Source organism: Muscardinus avellanarius, assembly GCF_963383645.1.
Source record: "Muscardinus avellanarius genome assembly, chromosome: 13".
In the NCBI taxonomy this organism is placed as follows: Eukaryota; Metazoa; Chordata; class Mammalia; order Rodentia; family Gliridae; genus Muscardinus; species Muscardinus avellanarius.
The window spans coordinates 67,968,438-67,996,287 of NC_137799.1; the positions used below are offsets into that span (position 1 = coordinate 67,968,438).

At 35.5% G+C, this 27,850-nt stretch overlaps 1 protein-coding gene across 1 annotated transcript in view; it reads right to left on the minus strand.

The window, feature by feature from the left end:
• Positions 1-27,850, minus strand: part of JAK2 (Janus kinase 2) — a gene marked incomplete at its 3' end in the record, with an annotated part of 122,474 nt that overhangs the window by 52,303 nt on the left and 42,321 nt on the right. The window contains exons 4-8 of the mRNA XM_080708990.1: positions 25,968-26,085; positions 12,273-12,418; positions 7,415-7,736; positions 6,232-6,351; positions 242-399 (exon numbers count right to left, since the gene is read on the minus strand). Of these exons, the coding sequence (XP_080565116.1) occupies positions 242-399; positions 6,232-6,351; positions 7,415-7,736; positions 12,273-12,418; positions 25,968-26,085 (864 nt within the window). The remainder of the gene's footprint in view (positions 1-241; positions 400-6,231; positions 6,352-7,414; positions 7,737-12,272; positions 12,419-25,967; positions 26,086-27,850) is intronic.

Consider the following 27,850-nt stretch of genomic DNA (forward strand, 5'->3'; position numbering starts at 1 on the left):
TATGACTACAATGCACCAATAAAAAAAAATTTTAAACAAAATAAAGAATAAAAAATAGGGCTAGGGGTGTAACTCAGAGATAAGACTGCCCCAGGTCCAACCCTCAGTACAAAAAAAAAAAAATGGAGGACATTCTAATCTCTTATATAAAATCCACAGATGTAGAATGTGTAGATAGGCAATTAACTATATCACACTTAACTTTTAAAAAAAAATTACTTTTAAAGCCTATATTACTCACGAAATTGGGCCATGACAGTTGCTTTGTATATTTTCAAGCATTGTTGGAGGTGCTACTTCTTTACAGAGGTAATGATGTGCATCTGCAGTTAATCTATAATATCCATCAATTAATGACACAAAAGACAAAGCTTCTCTTAATGACCTAAGTTCAATTTCCTAAAAAAAAAGAAAAAGAAACTATCATTTAAAAGTCAACTGGGTGCTAAAAACTGAAAGGTCTCTATACTCCATGTTGTTTTATTAATTCTTCTAGTTTAATTTTCTTCTAAATTGCTTAAATGGCTTTCATGGCTCCAAATTACCTTATCATGCTCTCCCAGGTATACCTCACTCTACATCCATAACAGTACTCTATTTTCCAATATCCCATATTAGACATGTCAGTTATTTAAATTAGAAATTTACTCAGTATTAAGTGAGAAGTTATGAACATTTACTTTTATATACCAATGGTACACTGCTAAGGCAAAAGTAGTCATGTTATAAATGAACATGTTGATCTGAAAATAGTGGTGCATGCTTGTAATCCCAGTACTTGGGAGGCTGAGACAGGAGGATCACAGGTTCAGGCCAGCCTCAGCTACTTAGTGAGGCTCTCCACAACTTAGTGAGATTCTGTTTCAAAATAAAGAATAAAAAACAGGGCTGGGGATGTAGCTCAGAGGTATAATGTCCCTAGATCCAATCTCCATCATTCAATGAATGAATGAATAAATGAAATAAAATGTTAGGATATGTGGCTTATGTTGTGATTATATCATCATACATAAATATGTGAACATATAGTGATACTAAAATGAACCAGTTTACCTAATGGGTTAGTATACATAAATATATAGAAATATATATGTGTGTGTGTATGGCAATTTGATTATATATTGAAAATAAAGCCCTATTTATAACAACAAAAAAGATATAGTATCTAGGATTAAACTTAACAAATATGTGCAAAATAATTATTAAAAAACACTCTTGTACTCTTTTAATGACAAAAATGGCAAAAATTAAATGTTATAAAAATTACTGTTATAAATTAAAGCATGCACATAATATGAAATGCTATGCAATCAGTAATTTAAATATTAAATCCAGAAGCAGGACATGGTGGTGCATGCTTGTAATCCCAGTATTTGGGACGCTGAGACAGGAGGATCCGTGTTCGCGGACATCCTTAGCTACTACTTAGGCCTTTTGCAATTCAGTGAGAACCTGTTTCAAAATAAAGAATAAAAATAGGGCTAGGGGTGTAGCTCGGAGATACAATGTTTCTGGGTTCCATCCCCAATACTGCAAAAAAAATTAAATCTATAGGTACATAGAATGATCAATAAGAAGTCTTTTTTAAAAAAAAGAAACAAGTTAAAGAATACATAAAGTATGACCTATGTATATAAATAACATGAAAATGCGATATACATTATAAATATGCATAATATATCACATATTTCTTTTTTTGTTGGTACTGGGGGTGGAACCCAGGGGCTTTTCTACCTCTGGGCTATACTCCCAGAACTATTTTTTATACTTTATTTGGAAACAGGGTCTCACTAAGTTGCTGAGAGCCTCACTAGGTAGCTGAGGCTGGCTTCGAACATGTGCGATCCTCCTGTCTCAGCCTCCCAAGAGCTGGGATTAAAAGTGTGGGCCATGCCAGGCGTGGTGGCGCACGCTTGTAATCCCCGCGCTTTGGAGGCGGAGACAGGAGGATCGCGCTGGTTCGAAGCCAGCCTCGCTGGTTTAAGAGACTCTGTTTCCACATAAAAATGTTAAAAAATAGGTCTGGGAGTGTAGCCCGTGGGAGTGTATACAAGAGGTAGAAGGGCTTCCAGGAACCCCAGTACCACCAAAAAAAAAAAAAAGTGTGGGCCACCACGCCGGCTCACATATTATATGTATAAATGCATAAGCTCAGGATACATATACACAAATGGTTACCTCTGAAGAGGGTTGTAAGATGAATGTATGTTGGTGAAAAGGAAAAGTAAAATCTACCTATATTCTCACCCCAGAGAGCAATGGAAATAGACACACATGAGTAAATATAAAATAATACTGACTATAAATTTAAAAAGAGATAAATAACAAAAATTTCCTCCCATTCTGGAGGCTCTCTTTTTAGACTCTTGTTTCTTTTGCTGTGCAGAAGCTTTTTAAATTGATGCTATCCCATTTATTAATTCTCAGTTTTATTTCCTGAGCTTTGGGGGGTCTCACTGAAAAAGTCTTCTTTATAGCTGAGTAGAATTCCATTGTGTATATTTCCCATCAATTTTCAATCCATTCATCTGTTGATGAAAACTTAGGTTGGTTCAATATTTTGGCTATTACAAATTGTGTTGCTATGAACATGGGTATGCATATTTACTGTAGTTCTCTGATTTCAACCCCTTTGGAAAGATACCCAGGAGTGGTATAGCCAGATCATATGGTAGATCCATTCCCAGTTTTCTAAGGAATGTAATTCTCAAAAAGATGGAAAGACCTGGAGAACATTATGTTAAGTGAGATCAGCCAAGCAAAGAAAAAAGAAGGGATATATGTTTTCTCTAATATGCCCAAACTAGGGAGTATTAGGAATACGAAAGGGACTCTAGATAACGGAGGGGAAACCTCAGCAAAGCTAAAATGGAAGGGTAGGGGAGGAAGAAGGCCCTTTTTTCAAAATGAAAAACAATTAAAATGGGCTTGGGGTGTAGCTTAGATGTAGAATGCTTCTGGGTTTAATTCCCAGTAAAACACAAACACACAATCACAAGTAGAAATACCATATATATGATCTAGCAATTCTATTTCTCTGTGTCTGTGTTTGTGTACACACACTTGTAACATTTTGAATATGTGTATATCTATATATATGTATATACATATCTATATGTATGTATATACAGAGATATATACACACAGAGAAAGCATAAAACACACATACATACACACACATTCAATGTTACAAATAGAATTACCATATGACGCAGTTGTTTTATTTCTGGGTACATGTTTACATATATATATGCAAAGAAAATGAAAGGTTTTAAGATATTTGTACATTCATATTCAAAACAGTATTGTCCACAATAGTCAAAAGGAACAGAAGCAACCCAAATGTTTGTGGGTGAATAAATAAACCAAAATGGTATATACATACAATGAGATATATGTCTATATTAGACAGGAAAAATTCAGATACATGTTATAACATGAATGAACTGTGAGTATACTAAGTAAAATATGCCAGTCATAAAATACAGTAGTGTATCATTCTACTTATAAGAGGTACCTTGAACAGTTTTGTTTGTTTGTGTATTTGTGTTGGGGTGTGTATGTTTTACTAGTGATTGAACCCAGGGGCATTCTACCTCTGAGCTACACTCCAACCCTACTTTATTTTTATTTGGAACAGGATATCACTAAGTTGTGGAAGGCCACACTATATTGCTGAGGCTGGCTACAAATCTTCAATCTCCTGTTTCAGTCTCCTAAGTACTGAGTTTATAAGTGTGTGCTATCATGCCTGGGTTTGAGTAGTAGAAGGATGAGTGCAAGGGCTGGCGGAGGGGGAGAAAGGGAATTGTGAATGGGTATACAGAGTTTTTGGTGTTACACAATGAAAATGCTCTGGAGGTTAGAAGCACAGCCATGTGAATATATTTAACACACCTGAATTATATGCTTAAAATAGTTGTAATACTAAATTTTATTTTTTATATATTTTACCAAAAATTTAAAAAGAAAAATAGATTAAAAAATGGAAGCAAAGCCTGAATAAAGAGTAAAATGATACTTAAATATATACGTATGTGTGTGTGCGTGTGCGCGCGTGCACACACACGCCAAGTGTGGTGGCACACACCTGTAATACCAGTACTTGGGAGGCTGAGACAGAAAAATCACCGTTTGAGGCTAACCCCAGCATAACTTCGCTAGGCCCTCAACAACTTAGTAAGACAGTTTCCAGTAAGAAATAAAATAGAGCTGAGGGATGTAGCTCAGAGGTAAAATATTTCTGATTCCATCCCCAGTACCACACACACACAACAGATATTTATTTGCATATACATATGTATGCATATATACGAGTATGATATAAAAACTAACACAGGCTGGGGAAAATAATAGACAAAAACTATATATATTTTATATCTAGCAATAATTTGTTAGAAAAATAAACTGAGAAAAATATTACTCTTAATAAATAACAGAAAACCCCAGCATTTGGGAGGCTGAGACAGGAGGATGCAGTTCAGGAACAACCTCAGCTACTTAGTGAGACACTGTTTCAAAGTAAAGAATAAAAAATAGGGCTGGGAGTGTTGTTCAGAGGTAGAATGCCCCTGGGTTCCATCCCCAGTACTGCAAATAAATAACAGAAAAAGCATAATATATCATGAATAAAATTCAAAAAGAAACATGATATATTGATATAAATAAAACCAACACAATTTATGAATACAAGAGAAATATAATGTATCCCTAAAACAGAATATGTTATATTGGAAAGAAATGTAAGCTTCACCAAATTAATCTGTACAGCAATTCCAACAAAACATCAATGTAATATTTTCAAGGAGCATTTAGAATACTCAAATAGAGGGCATTTGGTTTGAGTTCAAATGGTCTTTCCACTTAACAAATACTGTGACCTTGGAAAGCGACTTCTCCATCTTGAAAATTTCAAATTAAGCCAACAAGTCCAAACACCTTCTCATAAGGAAGTTCTTCGATTACTATAGAATATTCACATGAACATCAGTATACTTTTCCAAAAATATTTATTATAAATCCATAAGGGGTGGTAATTATTAATCATCTTTTCACTCAACCAAGACATATTAATTATGCTTCTCCTAAGCTAGGTCCCAGAGCACTGGCAGATGCAGAAGTAAAAACAAACATGAGAATATCATTCTCAACTCCAATTAGCTCGCAGACTGCCAGGCAGGAAGTGTACATTACTTCTCATGCTTTTATCTAAGAACAGGAAGATGTGCAGAATAAAGTGAGTTGAAAGTAAGTTACAATTTTGGCAATACAACCCTAAAAAGGCCAGACAGATAAACCATTCAGATCTTTAAGATAAATGAACAAAAAAACACTAATATAACAGGTAAGCCAAAATGTCAAGAAGTACCCAAATTAAAAAGAAGTCAGAGCCAGATACATAATAAGTCAAAGAGCAGAATACAAAAAAAAAAAAAAAAAAAAAAAAAAATCATTGCTTTCCTTTCAATTAAAATAAATAGTATTTTTTTTTTTTTTTTTTTGCAGGGCATGGTGACACACACTTGTAATCCCAGTGCTTGGGAGGTTCAAAGCCAGCCTCCACCACTTAGTGAGGCTCTCAGCAACTTAGTAAGACCCTGTTTCCAAATACATTATAAAATAGGGGTAGGGGTGTATCCCAGAGGTAGAAAGCCCCTGGGTTCTACCCCCCAGTACCACAAAAAATAAATAAATAAATAAATAAATAAATAGGATTTTTAAGCTATTTAAAGAAAGAAAAGACTAATCTTTTAGAATGAATTATATCTTATAGCTTGGGTGAAGTTGACCTAGGACTGATTTATATTTTGTCATATATGTTCCATATAATATTGTTTGACTTTTCTCCTTTAATTGGGCAGGATGGCTGGCATTAAGCACATGCCTACTTATTAAAAAATATTTTAGTCAGAAATAAGCATTACAACAGAAAACCAGCACAACCCAGAGTCTCAGGAAGTGAGTAGATGTAGTTACTAGTGCTTTATTAATCGTGAAAATGCAGTCATGTATAAGAAACTCTGAGGGAAGAGAGTGGTAATACAAAAAGCTAGATTTAATGTTTAAAACTCTACCTAACTGATAATTATATTTACAGATATACTAATAACTATAATCAAAATTCCTATAAGAAAGTAACTTTGGTTTTACAATTCTGAAATACTTATTTCTGACAAATCCAAAACCCTTTAGTCATAAAACATACAACCACTAGTCATCCAACAAACTTACCAAATTTTTGCCATCTTGCTTATGGATAGTAACAATTCTACTTTCATTTGAGCTTTCCTGGGTTGCTTGTTTAATACTGACATCAATAACATCAGGAAAATCACAATATAATTGTAAATTCTGTAATCAAGAGCATTTAAAAGTAGTTATAAAGTTATTTTTAAATAAGTCTTATGAAGAAAAAACATTCATTCAAAATTGTTTAGGAAAAAATCTTTAACATCAATAGATAAGCATTAAATGTTATTCTTTTCATCAAAAACATAACCCTAGGCTATAATGCATTTTACTTTGACTTTAAATTGAGAGCAATAAAAGATGCCAGGAATATAAAGTATGTTATAGTACTCTTCAATCCAATTAGCTTAATAGAAACCATTGCCAGAAAATTAACTAAAAAAGAAAAAAGATGCTTTCCCTAACATGTGAGAGCTAAGGAGAAATGGGTCACAGGAGGAACTCTAGATGAAAAAGAAAATCCTATAGAGGAGCAAACAAGACAACCTAAATGAGGGGATGGGAGCAGGGAAGAAGGAAATTCTCTAAAACACACAATGTACTTAAACATAAACCACTAAGCCAAGCAAGAGAAGGCGATGGGGAGGGAATGGGGTGGGAATTGGGTAGGGGTTAAATCAGTGATGTGTACATGTATGTACACACAAGTTTTTTACCCCAATATGATGTATGAATATAATGCACCAATAAAAAATTTTAAAAAGATAAAAAAAATCAAATCATCCTAAATCTCTAAAGTAATCTAAGAACAAACAGATATAAAAAAATTTAAAACTTGAAATGCAAACCTAAAAAAGTACATTAGTTATTCAGCAGGTATACATTGTCATAAAATTAATTAAAATGATTATTTATGATTATGACTCATTGTCGGTAACAGTGAAAGTAAAAAGACACTAAAACTACCTCAAAAATAATTTTACAGAATTTCATCTTTTTCTAAACCTATAAAAAAAGTTGTTAAACCATTTTTATCATAAACAATAAATAAGAAACCATTTAAGATAATTATCGATACATATTTGATAGTTTTATACTACTAAAAACATTCACCTCTATCAGTAGTAGACCTGCAAGACCATGTTTGAAATGACTAAAATTACTTTGCTTATATTGCCATTCTATTTAAAATAACAAAGAATGAGAACATATCATTAAGGATTACCTGTTCTGTCAGTGTCTCACTTTCTTTATGTTTCCCTCTTGACCACTGAATTCCACCGTTTCCAGTTATTATAATGGTTGCAAAAATCTCCTCACCTGAAGGACCTCTTCCAGGTTCTTTTACTTCAAATTGTTCTGTGTAGAAGGCAGACTGAAGAGTTTCCAGATTTATAAGATACTTAAGTTTCAAGTTTCTGGCAGTGGCTTTGCATTGACTGAACTGCTGAATAAATCTTCGAAATCTGTACCTTATTCGCTTCCTTGTCAAAATATGATAGTCTTGAATCTTTGCTCTAACACATTTTGGTAAGAATGTCTTGTAGCTAGGAAGAAAGAGAATACATAGGTAAGAAAACAAAGACAAAAATTGGGTGATAAATCTAAAACAAAATTGGAAGAAAGTTTGCTATGTTTTTCCATAATAGGTAGGTGGTACAAAACAGAAGTGGAGTAAGCCAACATAACCACCATTCACAGAGTAGAAACCCATAAGGTTTCTTTGCTGATACACTCTTCTAACTTAAAGAGTTATTGTAGAGTAGGAAATGTTGAATTTCTTCTTATGAAGTACATTTTCAGTTAATAATAGAGTCTCAAATTTATTTTCTCATATTATCTTAAATCCCTGAAATGATAATTTATAAGATATCTTGACACTTATTGCTCTGTGTTACAAGTATTTCCTATAATGCACTGCTCCCGATTTGATCTGAATTCTGGAAATTACTAATTTTCTTGGATGCTGTTATTCAATATGCAAACATATGTTTTTGTATACATTATTTTTCTAGGCCAACTTCAATAAACCTAATGATTCCTCTGGATCAAAAATAATTCCTTTTGAAAATTTTCTGGCTCTTTATACTTTCATCTTTATGCACAATAGCCTAAAAAAGGTAAAAAATTTATTTATCTGCTTGTAGAGTCACCTCTTAAATATATATATATATTTTTTTTTAAAAAGAATAGAAAACAATATATGCATTTATTTATACTATTCAGAGATATATCCCCTACTGAATATTTCCAGGAGCAAGCACATTATTTCATTCTGCAACCACTAAACTCTCAGTTATTCTCCCATCAGTACTAAATACTTTAGCAATGAGAAAAGTTTCTTAATTATATTTCAGAAATGAGCACCAAATGAGAATTCAGAGAATATAGTGAGTTAAATGTGTTAAACTTAGCTGGGCGTGGTGGCACACACTTGTAATCCCAGCATTCAGGAGGCTGAGACTAGAGGATCACAGTTCGCGGACAGCCTCAGCTACTTAGGCCCTCTGCAACTCAGTGAGACCTGGTTTCAAAATAAAGAATAAGCTGGGCATGGTGGCGCACACTTGTAATTCCCGCGCATGGGAGGCGGAGACAGAAGATTGCGCAGGTTCGAAGCCAGCAGCACTAGCTTAAGAAACCCTGTTTCCAAATAAAAATAAAAATAAAAAATAGGTCTGGGAGTGTAGCCCGGAGGTAGAAGGGTTTCCAGGAACCCCAGTACCACCAAAATAAATAAATAAATAAATAAATAAATAAATAAATAAATAATAAATTAAAATAGGGCAGGAGCTGTAGCTTGGAGTTTGAATGCCCCTGGGTTCCATCCCCAGACCCACAAGATAGATAGATAGATAGATAGATAGATAGATAGATAGATAGATAGATGGATGTTAAACTATATTAAGAAGGTAAGAAAGGCAGGCATGTTTTGCTTCAGGACAAGAAAAAATTATTTATCCCCTTTTAAGATAACATGGGACAAGAGATTTTAAAAATAGGCAAAATAAACTAAATATTAAATCTCTGTTCTGCAAATTATTTCAAGAAAGGAAAAAAATCCACAGAATCAAAGAAAGTGCTTACAAATTATACGTATAGTTGCTTTGCAAAACTTTTGCTGTTTATCAATAGTTAAACTGAGTTACTATATAAAACAGTAATTCTACTAAGTATATAAACATAAGAAAAATAAAAATATGTATCTACAATAATTCATATACTATTCCTAGCAGCATTATTCATGATAGCCAAAAAGTAGAAACAAGTCAAATTTTCATAAAATGATGAAAAAGTAAGTAAAATGTGATCCAGCCATACAATGGAATGATAAAATTAAAAAGGAATGAGATACTAATATATGCTACAAAATGAACCTTGAAAATATTACAGCACGTTAAAGAAGCCAGACAGAAAACGCTACCATATATTGTATGATTTTATTTTTATAAAATGTTCAGAATAAGCAAATCCATTGAGATGAAAAGAAAATTAGTGGTTGCCAGAGCTGGAGAAAAGATGAGGGTTGAATGCTAATGGATATGAGGTTTCTTTTAAGAAGAATGTAAATGCTCTAAAATTATACAACCCTGTGGACACACCAAAAGATGTTGCATTATATATTTTATTTATTTTTGTGTGTGTGGTGCTGGGATTGAAGAAGCATTCTACCTCTGAGCTATACATCATTATTTTATTTTGAAACTGGGACTCACTAACTGCTGAGAGCCTCACTAAGTGGCTGAAGATGGCTTCAAACCTGCAATACCAAGTACTGGGATTATAGGCCTGTGCCACCACACTCAGCTAAATTGTATATTTGAAATAACAGAATTTTATGGTGTGTAAATTATATTTCAATTAGCTGTTTTAGATTATTGTGAAATCTTAAATACGTAATATTTATATAACTTTAAAAGCAAATAAAAATAATGATGCAGAATTTTGCAGATATGTTTATATCCTGAGTCACAGTATGGGTTAAGAGAATTAGAGAAAGAGAATTACTGAACATTCACTCAATTTAGGACACTAAACAATATAGGAAAAGCAATAATATAAGACATGATTCCTGACCTCAAAGAAACCAGAATATACATTGAAAGATTGTATCAAGATTTTGGATATGATATGGTTTCAAAAGCAAAATTATCCCACAATGGTATATGCCTCAAGATATCTTATTACAACATTCACCTTCAGTGACTCAAGGCTTCTATTCAACTGCATTCCCTTCAGTTCTTTCTGTTTCTATTAATAACTTCTAAGATTCTCTTCATTCAACTATGGCCTGGCAGAGCATTCAATAGATATCTAGCTACTGAATGAGTGAATGAGCTAACACCCAAGAAGTATTTGTCTGTGTTTTACTAAAGATCAACACCTGAGTAAAAAGTAGAAATATTTTGGTTTTCCTTTTAACTTAATCCTCTAGATTCCTAAATTGAAATCTTGAAATCATACCTGATGGCTTACTTCCATCTAAATGCAAACAAATTTCTAAAAGCAAAATAAGAATACTTAAAAGGGGGGGATAGCTGATTTTCTACAATCTAGATATGGAACTATATAATGGTCCTCACCAAAGGAGTAACTGAAGCCACTTACTTGGAAAAGAACATCAAAAAGGAATGGGAGTTTTAACAAGATTCACATCCTGAAACTTTTAATCTAGTAAGTAATAATAATGTGTAAAATACATATTTAGCCTTTAAACTTGAAAAATAAGAGTATTCTTATATAGCTACATATACTTCTTTCTTTTACTTTTTTAATATACTTTTGGGGGGGGTGGTACTGGGGTTCCTGGAAACCCTTCAAACTCAGGGCTATGCTCCCAGACCTATTTTATATTTTTATTTGGAAACAGGGTCTCTTAAGCCAGCACGGCTGACTTTGAACCTGTGAGTTCCTCCTGTCTCCGCCTCCCAACGATGGGGATTAACAAGCTTGTGCCACCACACCCGGCTTTTTTTTTTTTTTTTTTTTTTTTTGGTGGTAGTGGGGGTGGAACCCAGAGGATTTCTACCTCCGGGCTATACTCCCAGACCTTTTTTATATTTTATTTAGAAACAGGGTCTCACTAGGTTGCTGAGAGCCTCACTAAGTAGCTGAGGCTGGCTTCGAACTGGTACAATCCCCCTGTCTCAGCCTCCCAAGTGCAGGGATTACAAGCGTGCGCCACCACGTCCGGCACACCTAGCTTTTCTTTAAATATACTTTTATTGGTGTATTTTTTTTTCTTTTTTGTGGTACTGGGGATGGAACCCAGGATATTCTACCTCCAAGCTATACCCCCAGCCCTATTTTTATTCTTTATTTTGAAACAGGGTCTCACCAAGTTGCAGAGTAGCTGAGGCTGTCCATGAACTGTGATACTCCTGTCTCAAGCCTCCCAAATGCTGGGATTACAAGCGTGCGCCACCAAACCCGGCTTATTGTTGTTTTATAATCATATATCATAATGAAGTTCAAAATGATAGGGCCATACCTGCACACAGATTTTGCTGACAGTAAAGTTGTAAAAGTAGTGTTTGAAAAAAATGTATTGATCATGATTGTCAAAATCCAATATGCAGAATAATTGAGAAATGCTGTGTTTGGATCACTTCTGTAAACAGAATCCTCTCAAGAACCTACAAAATTTCATATCTGTAGGTTTTATTTTAGAATTTAGATTTACTGAATCCAAATACCTTGGGTTAAGGCCAAAAACATCTTTAATTTTAACAGATACCTCACATGACTAATTCAAGTAAAAGAGATGCCACAGTTTGAGAAATATTTACTCTGGTAACATAATTTGAGAGTCTACTATAAAATATTTTCCATCCAAATGTTCTTTCGATTCTTCTGAACTTTCCTTACCTTTTCAGAACAACTGAACACCTATGATACTTTCTGTAGTACTATAGCTCCTCAAATAATTTTATCTTACAAAGCATATATTATATATAAGAAAAAAGTTACCCATGTGATTTTTATTATAAAATCAAGACATGGACAAACAGAAAATACAAACAAATTACATAAAATATCTAACCATTCACATTTATGTGTATAAATATGCAGAAAGAAATTACCTGATAGAGTTGTAGATGGCCAGTGGAGTTTGATCCTTTTCTTTGGCTATTCTCATCATATCTAACACTGCCATCCCAAGACATTCTTCCTGCGTTTCATGAGTCACAGGTACTTTTACCCATCCATGCACAAAATCATGTCGCCACTAAAAGAAATATTGAGAAGTATCTCATCATAAAATCCACTAACATGTTTTAATCTACTATATTTTAACCTGTAACATGTTTTAATCTACTGGGTTTTTTTTTTGGTTTTTTTTTGTTTTTTTTTTTTTTTGATGGTACTGGGGTTCCTGGAAGCCCTTCTACCTCTGGGCTACACTCCCAGACCTATTTTATATATTTTTTGAAACAGGGTCTCTTAAGCCAGCCCGGCTGACTTCGAACCTGCGCGATCCTCCTGTCTCCGCCTCCCAAGCGCAGGGATTACAAGCGTGCGCCACCACGCCCGTCGATCTACTGTATTTTACCCTGTTGCCAACGAAACTCGAAGGCAAGCAGAAGTTGCAACTATGGTATCAGACAAGTTAGACTTCAAGTCCAAGCTTATTAGAAGAGACAAAGAAGGTCATTTTTTACTGGTGAAAGGAACAATCCAACAAGAGGAAATAACAATAATCAACATTTATGCCCCAAACATAGGCACAGCAACTTTCATAAAACAAACACTCTGTGACATTAAACTACATTAGACAGATCACCTAGACAAAAGTCCAGTAAAGATGCCTCAGAACTAAAGAACACCATTAATCAAATGGACTTGTTGGACACATATAGAATATTTCACTCAACTACAGCACAGTACACATTTTTCTCAGCTGCTCATGAAACCTTCTCCAAAATAGATCACATCCTGGGACACAAAATGAGCACTAGCAAATTTTAAAAAATGTGACATACTTCCCTGTGTCTTTTCAGATCATAATAGAATGAAGTTAGAACTCAACTATAAAAAGACCCAAAGAAATCACATGAACATGTGGAGGCTCAACATCACACTTCTGAATGAAGAATGGGTCATAGAAGACGTAAGAGGTGAAATCAAGAAATTTCTAGAAACAAATGAAAATAAAGACACAACATATCAAAACCTCTGGGACACTTTGAAGGCAGTATTAAGTAGAAAATTTATAGCACTGAGTGCTCCAATAAGAAAAACAGAAAATTTTCAAATAAATAACCTAATGACACACCTCAAAACCCTTGAAAAACATGAACAATCTAATCCCAAAGCCAGTAGAAGACAGAAATTATTAAAATAAGAGAAGAAATTAATGAAGTAGAAAATAAAAAAAATACAGAAAATCAACAAAACCAAAAGCGGGTTTCTCGAAAAAATTAACAAATCGACAAACCACTAGCCAACCTAACTAAAAAAAAGAGAGAATCAACCCAAATTATGAAGATAAGAGATTAAAAAAAGGACTGACAGTGTAGAAATCCAGAGGATTATCAGAAACTACTTTGAAAAACTATACTCCAAAAAAATGGAAAATCTGGAGAAAATTGACAACTTTCTAGATAAATAAAACCTTCCTAAATTGAGTCAAGAAGATAAAAAACACTTAAACCAACCAATAACAATCAAAGAGATTGAAACAGCAATAAAGAGCCTACAATCAAAGAAAAGCCCAGGACCAGATGGTTTCCCAAGTGAATTCTATAAGACCTTTATAGAAGAGCTAATACCAATACACCTCAATCTATTTTCTGAAATTGAAAAAAAATGGAATTCTTCCAAATACATTCTATGAAGCCAACCCCACATTAATACCAAAACAAAACAAAGACAGTTCAAGGAAGGAAAACTATAGGCCTATGTCTCTGATTAATTTGGATGCAAAACTGCTAAACAAAATACTAGCAACATGCATTCAATAACACATAAAGAAAATCATACATCATGACCAGATAAAGTTCATCCCAGGGATGCAAGGCTGGTTCAGCATACCAAAATCAATCCATGTAATTCATCATATAAATAGTACCAAAGACAAAAATCATATGATCATTTCAATAGACACTGAAAGGCATTTGATAAAATCCAACATACATTTATGATAAAAGCACTGCAGAGAATTGGAATAGAAGGAACATACCTCAACAACATAAAGACAATCTATAATAACCCCACAGCCAACATCATACTAAATGGGGAAAAACTTGAAGACTTTCCCCTAAAAAGAGGAACAAGACAAGGATGTCCATTATCACCACTTCTCTTCAATATAGTACTTGAGACTCTAGCCAGAGCAACAAGGCAAGAAAAGGAAATCAAAGGAGTACAAATAGGGAAAGAAGAACTCAAACTTTCACTATTTGCAGATGACATGATACTATATTTAGAAAACCCAACAAATTCAACCAAAAGGCTTATAAAACTGAGAAACAAATTCAGCAAAGTGATTGGACACAAAATCAATCTTAAAAAATCAGAAGCTTCTCTGTATACCAACCATAAATCCACTGAAAAAGAAATTCAGAAAACACTTCCACTCGGGATCACCCACAAAAAAATAAAATACTTAGGAATAAACATAACCAAGGAGGTAAAAGATTGCCAAAGAAAATCATAAAACATTGAAAAAAGAAATCGAAGAAGATCTTAGAAGATGGAAAGATCTTTCATGTTCATGGATTGGCAGAATAAATATCATCAAAATGACCATTCTTCCAAAAGTGATCTACAGATTCCATGCAATGCCCATTAAACTACCAAGATCATTCCTCACAGACATAGAAAAATCAGTCCTTAAATTTATTTGGAACAAAAAGCCCAGAATAGCCAAAGTAGTTCTTAGGAACAAAAACCATGCATGAGGAATCATAATACCTGACTTTAAACTATACTACAAAGCCATTGTAATAAAAACAGCATGGTACTTGCACAAAAACAGATACAAAGACCAATAGAGCAGAATAGAAGACCCAGAAACAAGTCCACACACTTACAGCCAATTGATTTTCTACAAAGGGCCAAAAACATACACTGGAAAAAAAGATAGCCTGTTCAACAAATGGTCTTGGCAAAACTGGTTAACCATATGCAGAAAATTGGAAATTAATCCCACTTTCTCACCCTGCACAAGAGTCAAATAAAGATGGATCAAAGACTTGGAAATTAGACCAGAGACCATGAGGCTCCTTGAAAAGGACATAGGTCCAACACTGCAACACATAGGCACAGAAAAAAATGTTCTCAACAAGACCCCAAAGGCACAATAAACTAAACAACAATATGTGGGATTGCAAGAAACTGAAGAGCTTCTTTCTGTTCAGCAAAGGAAACTGTCAAGAACCTCAATCGAGAGCCAACAAAATGGGAGAAGATTTTTGCAACTTACCCCTCCGATAGAGGACTAATATCTAGAATATATAGAAAACTCAAGAAAATACTACAAAAACAAATCATCCAATCAAAAATTGGGCAAGTGAACTAAATAGATACTTCACGAAAGAAGAAATTCAAATTGCCAATAAATGCATGAAAAAATGCTCAACATCATTGGCAATCAGAGATGCAAATCAAAACTACCCTGAGATATCACCTAACTCTAACTAAAATGGCAATCATTCAAAACATGAACAATTTTTTTTTCAAAATGGCGACTGAGGGACACAGCACTTCTCAGTAGCTGAAGCAAATAAAGTTTAAATACTTAGAAAGCAGTGTCTTAATCAACAAAATAAATACATACTAGGAACCAAAACACATCCAGGTACCTCGGCGGAACCCTGAACTTGAAGAAGAAGAACAAAGATCGGACACGGGACCTGCTGCAGATACAATCGGAACGCTGATCAGAACGCTGATCGGAACGCCGATTGGCGGGCTGCTTTTGCAGCTGCCCGAGGAGCTGCCTGCCCGATATTACCGCGGCAAGATAATCCGGGACTAAAAACGGACTTAGGACCGCATCTTAAGCAGCGAGCTGCACCCACATCAGAATTCTGTGTGCTCACCAGCGACCGGATCACAACTGCATAGAGACTCCCACGGATTCCTGCACCAAGTCAGGTACCTGAGGGCGCCCTGGTAATTTGGGGTCCTAGTGTGTGCACAGCCCCAATCCCCCAGCACGGGCCCAAGCCTCAGAAACGAGCACTCTCCTCGCGCACCTTGCCTGCGCCACGGTCCCCTGCTAGTAGTCAGTGCTGTGCCACTGCTACCCCTAAATTGGAGCCTGCTTGTGTGTCTAGCCCCTGCCACCTTGCCAGAGCCAGCCTTCCAGGCTGCAAAGGCCCTGTGTGACCCGGAAATCTCCTTGGGGCACCCCCAGCTTCTACGTCCCGCGGGAGGCAGAGACCATTGCTGGACACCGCGCACTGGACCCTTGAGCACCTACCCTGCACCCTGGCCCACCGCTGGGTGTTCCCACCCTCCTGGTAGCCAGATGCTTAGTTCTAAGCGAGAACACAGCTCAATACACCTTGGAAGAGCATACCAGCAGCAATAGACAGCTGCATCCACTCACACTTGGGTCCAGTATTAGCAGCGCATCCAGCCTGCACTCTCGGAATAGGCAGAGCTCTGGCAATAAGTGTGGGCATCCAGGAACCAGCATCCATTTGCCCAGGGTACATCTTGGGACCACACCGGCTAGCCCAGCTGGAATTTCCAGAGACACAAGAAAATCCATCGGGCCACAATATCTGCACAGGACCTCAGGGGGAGGTTCCAATTATACTTTGGTCATTCTCCCCCCCTGCTGTAGGGAAGCACAGGCTGGAGGCTAGGGTGGTGAGTGCAGAGGTGCTGACCACAGGTTAGAATTTCGCAGAACCTGTGAATTGTACAGAATCAAATAACAGTGAAACCAGACATCCGGACACATAAACCTAAAGCAACTAAAGGAGAGAAAGGTGTCCAAACACCCAGAGTGACCTAAGAAGATAAAAATAGAGTACAAAGAAAACTAAGAGACATTGGATGGTATTCTGAAAGCTACCAAAGCAATCAGATACGCACATATTATATGGACCTGACCCCATATGCGTAAATAAGGAGGACTGTTCATTTTACTTTTATTGTGGATGTTTTGTTTTGTTTTGCTTTTACAGTGCTTTTGTTTTGGTATGGTTATTGCTGTTTTATTTTTTTTCTTTTAACCCACACTTCTTTTACTTTAACTTGTTGATATATATATATATATACACATACATTGGATAGTTTGCCTTATTTTTTTATTTCACACAGCTGCTAGTTCCTTTTATTTTATTCTTGTTCTTTTTTCCTCTTTCTTCCTCTTTCCTTCCTTTTTTTCATTCTCCTCCTTTGATTGGTTTTCCTTCCTTTTTCTTGGATTATATAATAGTCTTGGTATCTTGTATGGATTCTTTTTTTTTTTTTATGTCTGTCTGCTCCTTCCATCACCCCTATTTACAAACCTTCCCACACTAACCTACATACTTTTCTCCCCCAAAACTTTTCCCCATAATATACCTCCTGGTTTAATACTCAAAGTATTTCTTACATCCATAATTACTCTACTAACGACAAGAGTCCTAGTAGTTAACTCTCTCTCATTCCTAGCAAGTTATTGCCTTATCATACTTAAAGTCTTTCTCAACCTAACATATCCTCTACCTAATCCGACTCCTTTACCAATCACCCCAGCTCCTCACACATCACCCGCCCTCAACACTGGAAAGGCTCTGCTGACTAGCCAATACCCCTAAACTCCTAATATTAAGATTTGACTAAGCACATTACTCACGAACGATGGGTAGAAATCAGAAAAACAGGACAGAGAACGCTATAAATATGAGAACCAGGAATTATGAAGAGATAGCAGAAATCACGAATACTGACCTACTAGAAATACAAGAAGGGGAGTTCAGAATCTTGATGTTCAATATGATGAAAGGATTTAAAACAAGTATAGAGGAGGTTAAAGGTGAATTAGAAACACTAAAAAAGAATCAGAAAGAGGTCTGGAATGAAATGAAAGAGGCAATAAGTGAAATGAAGACAGCAATAGAAAGAAATTCTGGAAGATTAGATGAAATGGAAAACAGAATATCAATATTAGAAGACAGTACATCCCAAACCGAAAACACAGTCAGAGATATACAGAAATCTTTACAGCAACAAAACCTAAACATCCAGCAATTATGGGATAATATGAAGCGCCCTAATTTACGGATAATAGGCATCGAGGAAGGGATAGAGGTACAGACCAAGGGCATCTGTAATATCTTCAAGGAAATAATCTCAGAGAATTTTCCAAATATGGAAAGAGACTTGAATCTTCAAGTCCAGGAGGCATACAGAACTCCACTGAGACAGGACCGAGGCCAAGGAAGGAATCTTAAAAGCAGTGAGAACAAAAGGACGGGTGACATATAGAGGCAAAACAATAAGAATCACCCCAGACTATACAACCCAGGTCAGGAATGCTAGGAGAGACTGGTACGACGTGATTCAGACCCTGGAAGAAAATAACTTCCAACCAAGGCTCATCTATCCAGCAATACTACTATTCAAGAGCAATGGGGAAACCAAAGTCTTTCAGGATAAAGAGAATCTCAAAAAATTCATGAATTCAAAGCCAACACTAGAGAAAATTCTTAAAGAAATAAACCATAAGGAAGAAAAAAGAAGCAGACTTCAGAATCAGAGAAGAGAGGAAGTTAATAAGTGGGCCATTTAAGTAAAGAAGAAAGATCACACCACCCAAGAGTAGACAGAACACAAAATGGCAGAAAACAAAAATCATATTTCAATAATATCCCTTAATGTCAAAAGACTTAACTCACCAATCAAAAGACATAGACTGGCAATGTGGATTAGGAAATACAATCCAAATATATGCTGTCTGCAAGAAACTCACCTCACAGCCAAAGACATTCACAGGCTGAACGTGAAAGGATGGAAAAAGATATACCATGCCACCAGTGACCAAAAAAGAGCAGGGGTAGCAACCCTGATATCCAATAAAACAGACTTTAAACTAAAACACATCAAAAGAGACAAATCAGGGCACTTCCTTTTATTAAAAGGAACAATACACCAAGAAGATATAATGATAGTAAATATTTATGCCCCAAATATGGGTGCAACCACATTTGTAAAACAAACCCTTCTGGACATAAGATCCCAAGTAGACCCAAATACAATAATTCTGGGAGACTTTAATACGCCTCTCACACCACTGGATCGATCTTCAAGGCAAAAGATGAGTAAAGATGCTTTAGAACTAAAGGAAACCATAAACCAAATGGACCTAATAGACGTTTTCAGAGTATTTCAACCAGGAACTACAGAATACACTTTCTTCTCAGCAGCCCATGGAACCTTCTCCAAAATAGATCACATCCTGGGACACAAAGAAAATACCAGCAAATTCAAAAAATGTAATATAATTCCATGCATCTTTTCAGACCACAACGGAATAAAAGTAGAAATCAACAACAGGAAACTCGAAAGAAAGTATTCAAATTCATGGAGAATGAATGATACACTATTGAATGACGAATGGGTAAGAGCAGAAATTAGGGAAGAAATAAAGAAATTTATGGAAACAAACGAAAACAGAGACACAACCTACCAAAACCTATGGGACACCATGAAGGCAGTACTAAGAGGAAAGTTTATTGCATTGAGTGCCCACATAAGAAGGACGGAGAACCACCAAGTAAAGAACCTAATGACACAACTCAAGGATCTAGAAATTCTGCAACAGTCTATTCCCAAAGCCAGCAGAAGACAAGAAATCATCAAAATTAGAGCAGAAATAAATGAAATAGAGAACAAAAAAACAATTCAAAGAATCAATAAAACAAAAAGTTGGTTCTTTGAAAAGATTAATAGAATTGATAAACCCCTGGCCAACCTAACCAAAAGAAAAAGAGAATCAACTCAAATTATCAAAATTAGAAATGAAAAAGGAGATATCACCACAGATAGGGAAGAAATTCAAAATATTATCAGAAACTACTTTAAAAATTTATACTCCAATAGATTTGAAAACCTGGATGAAATTGACAGATTTCTAAGCACAGTTAACCTTCCTACACTCAACCAAGAGGACATAGCAAGCCTAAACCAACCAATAACAACCAAAGAAATAGAAATGGCAATAAAAATTCTTCCACCAAAGAAAAGCCCAAGCCCAGATGGGTTCCCAGCTGAATTCTACAAAACCTTCAGTGAACAACTAATACCAATACTTCATAACATGTTCCGGGAAATTGAAAGAGATGGAACTCTTCCAAATTCCTTCTATGAGGCCAGTATCACATTAATCCCCAAACCAAATAAAGATACCTCAAGAAAGGAAAACTACAGACCAATATCCTTAATGAACATAGATGCAAAAATTCTAAACAAAATACTAGCTATACGCATTCAAAACTATATCAAGAGAATAATACATCATGACCAAGTCGGTTTCATCCCAGAAAAACAAGGCTGGTTCAACATACGCAAATCAATACATGTTATTCACCACATAAATAGAACGAAGAACAAAAACCACATCATCATAGCAATAGATGCTGAAAAAGCATTCGACAAAATCCAACACCCATTTATGTTAAAAACACTGCAAAAAATTGGGATAGAAGGAAAGTACTTCAACATCATCAAGGCAATATACTGCAAACCCAAAGCCAACATTATATTGAATGAGGAAAAACTGCAAGAATTTCCGCTACAGTCAGGAACAAGACAAGGATGCCCACTATCACCACTCCTTTTCAATATAGTCCTGAGACTCTTGCTGCAGCAATCAGACAAGAGAAGGAAATCAAGGGAATCCACATAGGAAGAGAGGAAGTAAAATTATCCTTATTCGCAGATGACATGATCCTTTATCTGGAAGACCCAAAGAACTCAACCAAAAGACTTCTGGAGCTGATTGACAAATTCAGCAAAGTCGCAGGTTACAAAATCAACCTAAAGAAATCAGTGGCCTTTCTTTATGACAACAATGAACCCACAATGAAAGAAACAAAAAAAAAAAAAAAAAAACAATTCCATTCACTATAACCTCAAAACCAATAAAATACCTATGAATAAACCTAACCCAAGATGTAAAAGACCTCTACATCAAAAACTATAAAACATTAAAGAAAGAAATAGATGAAGACCTTGGAAGATGGAAAGATCTCCCGTGCTCATGAATAGGCAGAATAAATATCAAAATGGCCATTCTGCCAAAACTGATCTATAGGTTCAATGCAATTCCCATTAAAATACCAGTGACATTCTTCAGAGACCTAGAAAAATCAATCATGAACTTCATATAGAGAAAGAAAAGACCTAGAATAGCCAAAGCAATTCTCAATAACAAGAAACACGCAGGAGGCATTACAATCCCAGACTTCAAACTATACTATAGAGCAATAGTAGTAAAAACAGCATGGTACTGGCACAAAAACAGATACACTGACCAGTGGATTAGAATAGAAGATACAGAAACAAACCCACACATCTTTAGTCAATTAATCTTTGACAAAGGGGCCAAACACATACGCTGGAGAAAAGACAGCCTTTTCAACAAATGGTGCTGGGAGAACTGGCTAACCATTTGTAAAAAGATGAATCTAAACCCCTATATCTCACCTAACACAGGAATCAACTCAAGATGGATCAACGACTTAGAAATTAGACATGAGACTGTGAAGTTAGTAGAGGAGAACATAGGTTCAACACTACAACATATTGGCACAGGCAGTAACTTTCTCAACAAAACCTCCAAAGCTCAGGAAATTAAAGCAAGAATAAACAAGTGGGATAACATCAAACTAAAAAGTTTCTTCTCATTAAAGGAAACTATCAATAACCTAAAGAGGAAGCCTACAGAATGGGAAAGGATCTTTACCAGCCACCATTCTGATAGGGGGCTAACATCCAGAGTATACAAAGAGCTCAAAAGACTCTACACTAGCAAAACAAACAACCCAATCAAGAAATGGGCAAATGAACTAAATAGACACTTCACAAAAGAAGAGATACAAAGGGCTAATAGATACATGAAAAGATGTTCTTCATCACTGGCTATCAGGGAGATGCAAATCAAAACTACACTGAGATTCCATCTAACCCCAGTCAGAGTGGCAAGCATAAAGAAATCAAACAACAACAAATGCTGGCGAGGATGTGGGGAAAGAGGAACTGTTTTACACTGTTGGTGGGAGTGCAAACTAGTTCAGCCACTATGGAGATCTGTGTGGAGATTCCTAAGAAAGGTGGGAATAGATCCACCATATGATCCAGCTATACCACTCCTGGGTATCTTTCCAAAGGGGTTGAATTCAGAGAAATACAGCAACATATGCATACCTATGTACATAGCAGCACAATTTGTAATAGCCAAAATATGGAACCAACCCAGATCACCATCAACAGATGAATGGATAGCAAAACTGTGGGAAATACACACAATGGAATTCTATCAGCCATAAAGAAGAACAAAATTATATCATTTGCAAGAAGATGGAAAGCCCTGGAGAACATCATGTTAAGTGAGATCAGCCAAGCACAGAAGGAGAAGATACACATGTTTCCTCTAATATGCCCAAAATAGAAAACACAAAGGATACCAGTGGGACTCCAGATATTAGAGGGGAAATACTAGCTAAGTTTTAATGGGAAGATAGGAGAGGAGAAAGGCCGATCTTGATTAATGAGGGTCTACACCTGAACATGTGTAAAATTATGAATAAGACATGGTTAACCTGGACAACCATTGGTGGGAGGGGGGAAGAGAAAAAGGGGGAGGGGGGGAGAGGGCACCAAATATAGTGTAAATGTATACTATTTATGTTCAATAAAAAAATTGTTAAAAAAATAAAAATAAAAAAATAAAAATAAAAAGTAAAAAAAAAAATAACAATAACAAATGCTGGTGAGGATGTGGAGAAGAGGAAACTCTAAAACATTGTTGGTGGGATTGCAAATTAGTGCAACCACTTTGGAAAACAGTATGGAGAATCCTCAGAAGAATGGAATAAACACAACCAAATCTACCATTCGATCCAGCAATACCACTTCTGGGTATCTACCCTAAAGAAAGGAAACCAAACTACCAAACTAATGAAATGTGTATCTATGTTCACAGCTGCACAGTTCACTATAGCCAAACTGTGGAACCAGCCAAGATGTCCATCAACAGATGAATGGATTACAAAACTGTGGGATATGTACACAATGGAATTTTACTCAGCCATAAAAAAAATACAATTGTGGTATTTTCAGAGAAATGGATGGATCTTGAGGACATTATGCTAAGTGAGATTAGTCAGTAACAAAAAGTAAGGAATTGGATCCTTTCCCTAATATGTGAAAGATAGGGTGAATCGGGTCATAGGAGGAATTCCAGGTGAAAAAAGAGATCTTATAGATGAGCAAAGAAGACAACGTAACTGTGGGGATGGGAGGTGGGGAGAAGGAAATGCTTTAAAGTGCATGATGTACTTATTCATATCGAAGTCAACCACTAAACCAAGCATGAGAGGGAAGGATGGGGAGGGAGAGAGGTAGAGACTGGGTGGGGGATGGCTGGGTGATGTGTGCATTTATGCCTACACAAGTTTTTTACCCCATTATGATGTATAAATAAAATGCACCAATAAAATATTAAATTATAAAAAAAATAAAAAAAGTAAAAGGATGAGGGTGTAGCCAAGATGTAGAATGTCTCTGGGTTCAAATCCCAGTAACACACACACACACACACACACACACACACACACACACACACACACTTCTGCTTATCAAAGGATCCAACTAAAAGAGCAAAAAAAGTATGAAATCATCAACTATATATACAAATCATATACTTGATAATGGGTAATATAAAAACATATACAGTTCAACAACAAAAACCTGAATAAAGAAATGGACAAATGACTTAAATAGACACTTCTCTAAAAAAGGACACACAAATAGCCAACAAGCATGTCAAAAGATGTTTAACATCATTAACCACGAAGGAAATGCAAATCAATACCATGAGATACCATTTCACACCCATCAGGAGACTCTTTTTTTTTTTTTGGTGGTACTGGGGTTCCTGGAAGCCCTTCTACCTCTGGCCTATACTCCCAGACCTATTTTATATTTTTGAAACAGGGTCTCTTAAACCAGCGTGGCTGGCTTCGAACCTGTGCAATCCTCCTGTCTCCACCTCCCAAGTGTGGGGATTACAAGTGTGCGCCACCATGCCCGGCCATCAGGAGACTATTATATTAAAAAAGTATTATCAAGGATGTGGAGAAATTGAACAGTGTTTAATGCTTCTAGGAATGAAAAATGAGGTGCCCACTTTGGGAAACATTATAGGAGCTCTACACAAATAGACTGACCTATCATCCAGCAATTCAATTTCTAGATATATACCCAAAAACTTCAAAATAAGGACTCAAAAGAAATATTTGTATATCCATGTTCACAGCAGCATTATTCACAATAATCAAAAGCTGGCATAATCCAAGTGTCCATAATCAGATGAAAAAATACACAAAATGTGATATACACATACAATGGAATACTACTCGGCTTTAAAAAGGAATGAAATTCAGATACCTGATGTAAGATAGCTGAACCTTGAATACATTATGCTAAATAAATTAAACCAGTCCTAAAAATACAAGTACTGTATAATTCCATTTATATGAAGTATTTAAAATAGGCAAATTCACAAAGACAGAAAGCAAATGGTGATTGACAAGGCCCAGGAAGAGGTGAAAATGGAGAGTTGTTATTTAAGAGGCATAAAGTTCAGTTCAGAAAGATGAAAAATGGTCTAGAGGTAGACAGTAGTGATGGTTTTAAAACAATGTGAATCTACTTAATTAATACAACTGCACTATATACTTAACAATGGCTAAAGAGGTCAACTTTATTATAGATGTTTTACCATAACAAAAACAAATTAGTTAGCCTCATACCCAAAAAGAAAAATAGTTTTCAATCTATTGCTCTTAATTTAACAAGCCTTACTAGGCTTTATGACATATGATCCATGAGCATCTGTGGGGCTATTTTCTATAATATCAATCAACAAATCTAATTTAGAACTCTTTAGTCCATGGGGATAACTTTACCCAGAAGCACTAAATTACCGTTTCCTCTCTTTCTTTCTTGTCTATTCATGCTACTTCAACAGCACATGAAAACAAGTTATTTAATGACAAAATATTTTAATTAGGGTAACAGAGACGAAAGCATTATGAAATGTTCAAACACAATACCAAAATTTAACACAACAGTATTAACAAACATAGCTGGAACACAACTCACAGACTCAATCTCAACATCCAACCACTCTCCAGTAAGGAGCTATACAAACTATCATAGATCATTTTTATGTTACTTTCTTTACATCTGGATTTGAGGTTGTCCAGAATCTTTTTTTAAACCACTCTCAAGAAATTATACTAATATTTTAGCCACTTATATCTATATGAATTTAGTAAAACTCAGTTTATACTTTCTGAAATCCTTAAAACTATTGAAAGTCCTAAAATAAAAAAAAGAAAATTCAAAAATATCAAAAATTCTTTTAAATATATATTCTATTATTCATAAATTATAAAATTAAAAATTGGTCCTAAAAAGACTATTTTCTTAACCTCTATACCCCTGCTATCAAGACTAAAATGCAATTTTCCCATAGGAACTTAATCCAGGTTAAGAGGTACACTATACTGGATAATTTTCATACAAATAAGGCAATATATTCGTACCTGAGCAAAAAGATAAGACATGACAAAGTCATCAAGAAGAGGAGCTTCAGCACCTCGAGATATTCCATGCCGATAAGTTCTGTTGCTGCCATTGCAATACCAGTGAGGAAAATAAAATCTAGAAGACAATTAGGACATTCCATCAACCTCCAAAAAGATAAAATATAAGTTACCCTGTGTTTAGAACCACTTTCAGCATATTGAAAGGTATTATATCATTATCATAAAACAATGCTAACAGTGTTAAATGCAAGATGAATACAAAAGGGTATCTAGATTAGACCATGATAAGAATGTAAGTAGAAAATACAAGAAATACAAGTGTAAAATCAATATATTGCCTATTTTAGTGCAATATAAAATGTAGAATGCAGAAGCAATCATTTTCTACATAAGGATAGCCAGTTTTCCCAGTATACTTTGTTGAAGAGACCTTCCTTTTCCAATGTATGTTTTTAGAACCTTTGCTGAGAATAAACTGTCTGGTTTCCGGGTTCTCTATTCTATTGGTCTACGTTTCTATTATTATGTCAGTACCATGCTCTTTTTATTACTATGGCTCTGCAGAATGTTTGAAATCCAGTATTGTTATATTTCCAGCATTGCTCTTTATGCTCAGGATTGTTTTGGCTATTTGAGGTCTGCTGTGCTTCCATATGAATTTTAAGATTGATTTTTATAGCCCTGTGAAGAATATAATTGGTATACTGATTGAGAATTGAATTTCTAGGTCACTTCTGTTAGTAAAGGGAATAAACCCAGGGTACTCCAGCTCTAAGCTACATCCCCAGGCCTTTTTATTTTTTGTTTTGAAACAGTCTTAGTAACTTGCTAAATCTGTGATTCTCCTGTCTCAGCCTCCTAAGCACTGGGATTACAAACATGGACCACCATGCCTTCAAATTTTTAACAATATTAATTCTCCCAGCCCATGAACATGGAGGTCTTTCCACCTTCTTCAATTTCTCTGTTCAATGTTTTTTTTTTAATTTTCATTGTAGGGGGTCTTTCACATCCTTAATCCTAATCCTTTGTTTTATTCCTGTTTTTGTTTTCATATGGTAATTGTGAATGTGATAACTTTCCTGATTTCTTTCTCAGAGTTCATTATTGATGTATAGAAAAGCTACTGATTTTTGTATACTGGTTTTGTATCCTGCTACTTTACTGAACACCTCAGTTCTAGAAGTATTTTGGTGGAGTCTTTAGGATTTTCTATATGCATAATCATATTAGCAAAAAAATAATTTGACTTCCACCTTTTCTTTCGGTATCCCTTTATTTTTTTCTCTTAATTATTTTTAGTAAAATGTCTAGTAGTGTATAGAATAAGATAGGAGACACCCTTTCTTGTTTGTAATTTTAGAGAAAATATTCAGTTTTTCCCCATTCAGTATGATAGCCATAGGTTTTTTGTTTTGTTTTTGTGGGTCTGGGGATGGAACCCAGGGGCATTCAACCTCCGAGCTACACCCCCCTGCCCTATTTTTTATTCTTTATTTTGAAACCAGGTCTCACTGAGTTGCAGAGGGCCTCACTAAGTAGCTGAGGTTGTCCACGAACCTCAATCCTCCGGTCTCAGCCTCCCACATGCTGGGATTACAAGCGTGTGCCACCACACCCAGCTTGATAGCCATAGGTTTGTCATACATAGCTCTTATTATGTTGAGGTATGATCCTTTATACCTAATTTATTCAGGACTATCATAATGAAGGGATGTTTAATCTTATCAAAGGCTTTTTCTGTATCCATTGAGTTACTCATGTGACTTTTATTATGGATTCTCTTTATGAGCTATGTTTATTTATTTGCATATGTTGTAATTTGCATATGTTGAACAATCCTTGCATCCCTGGAATGAAGCCAACTTGATCATGACATA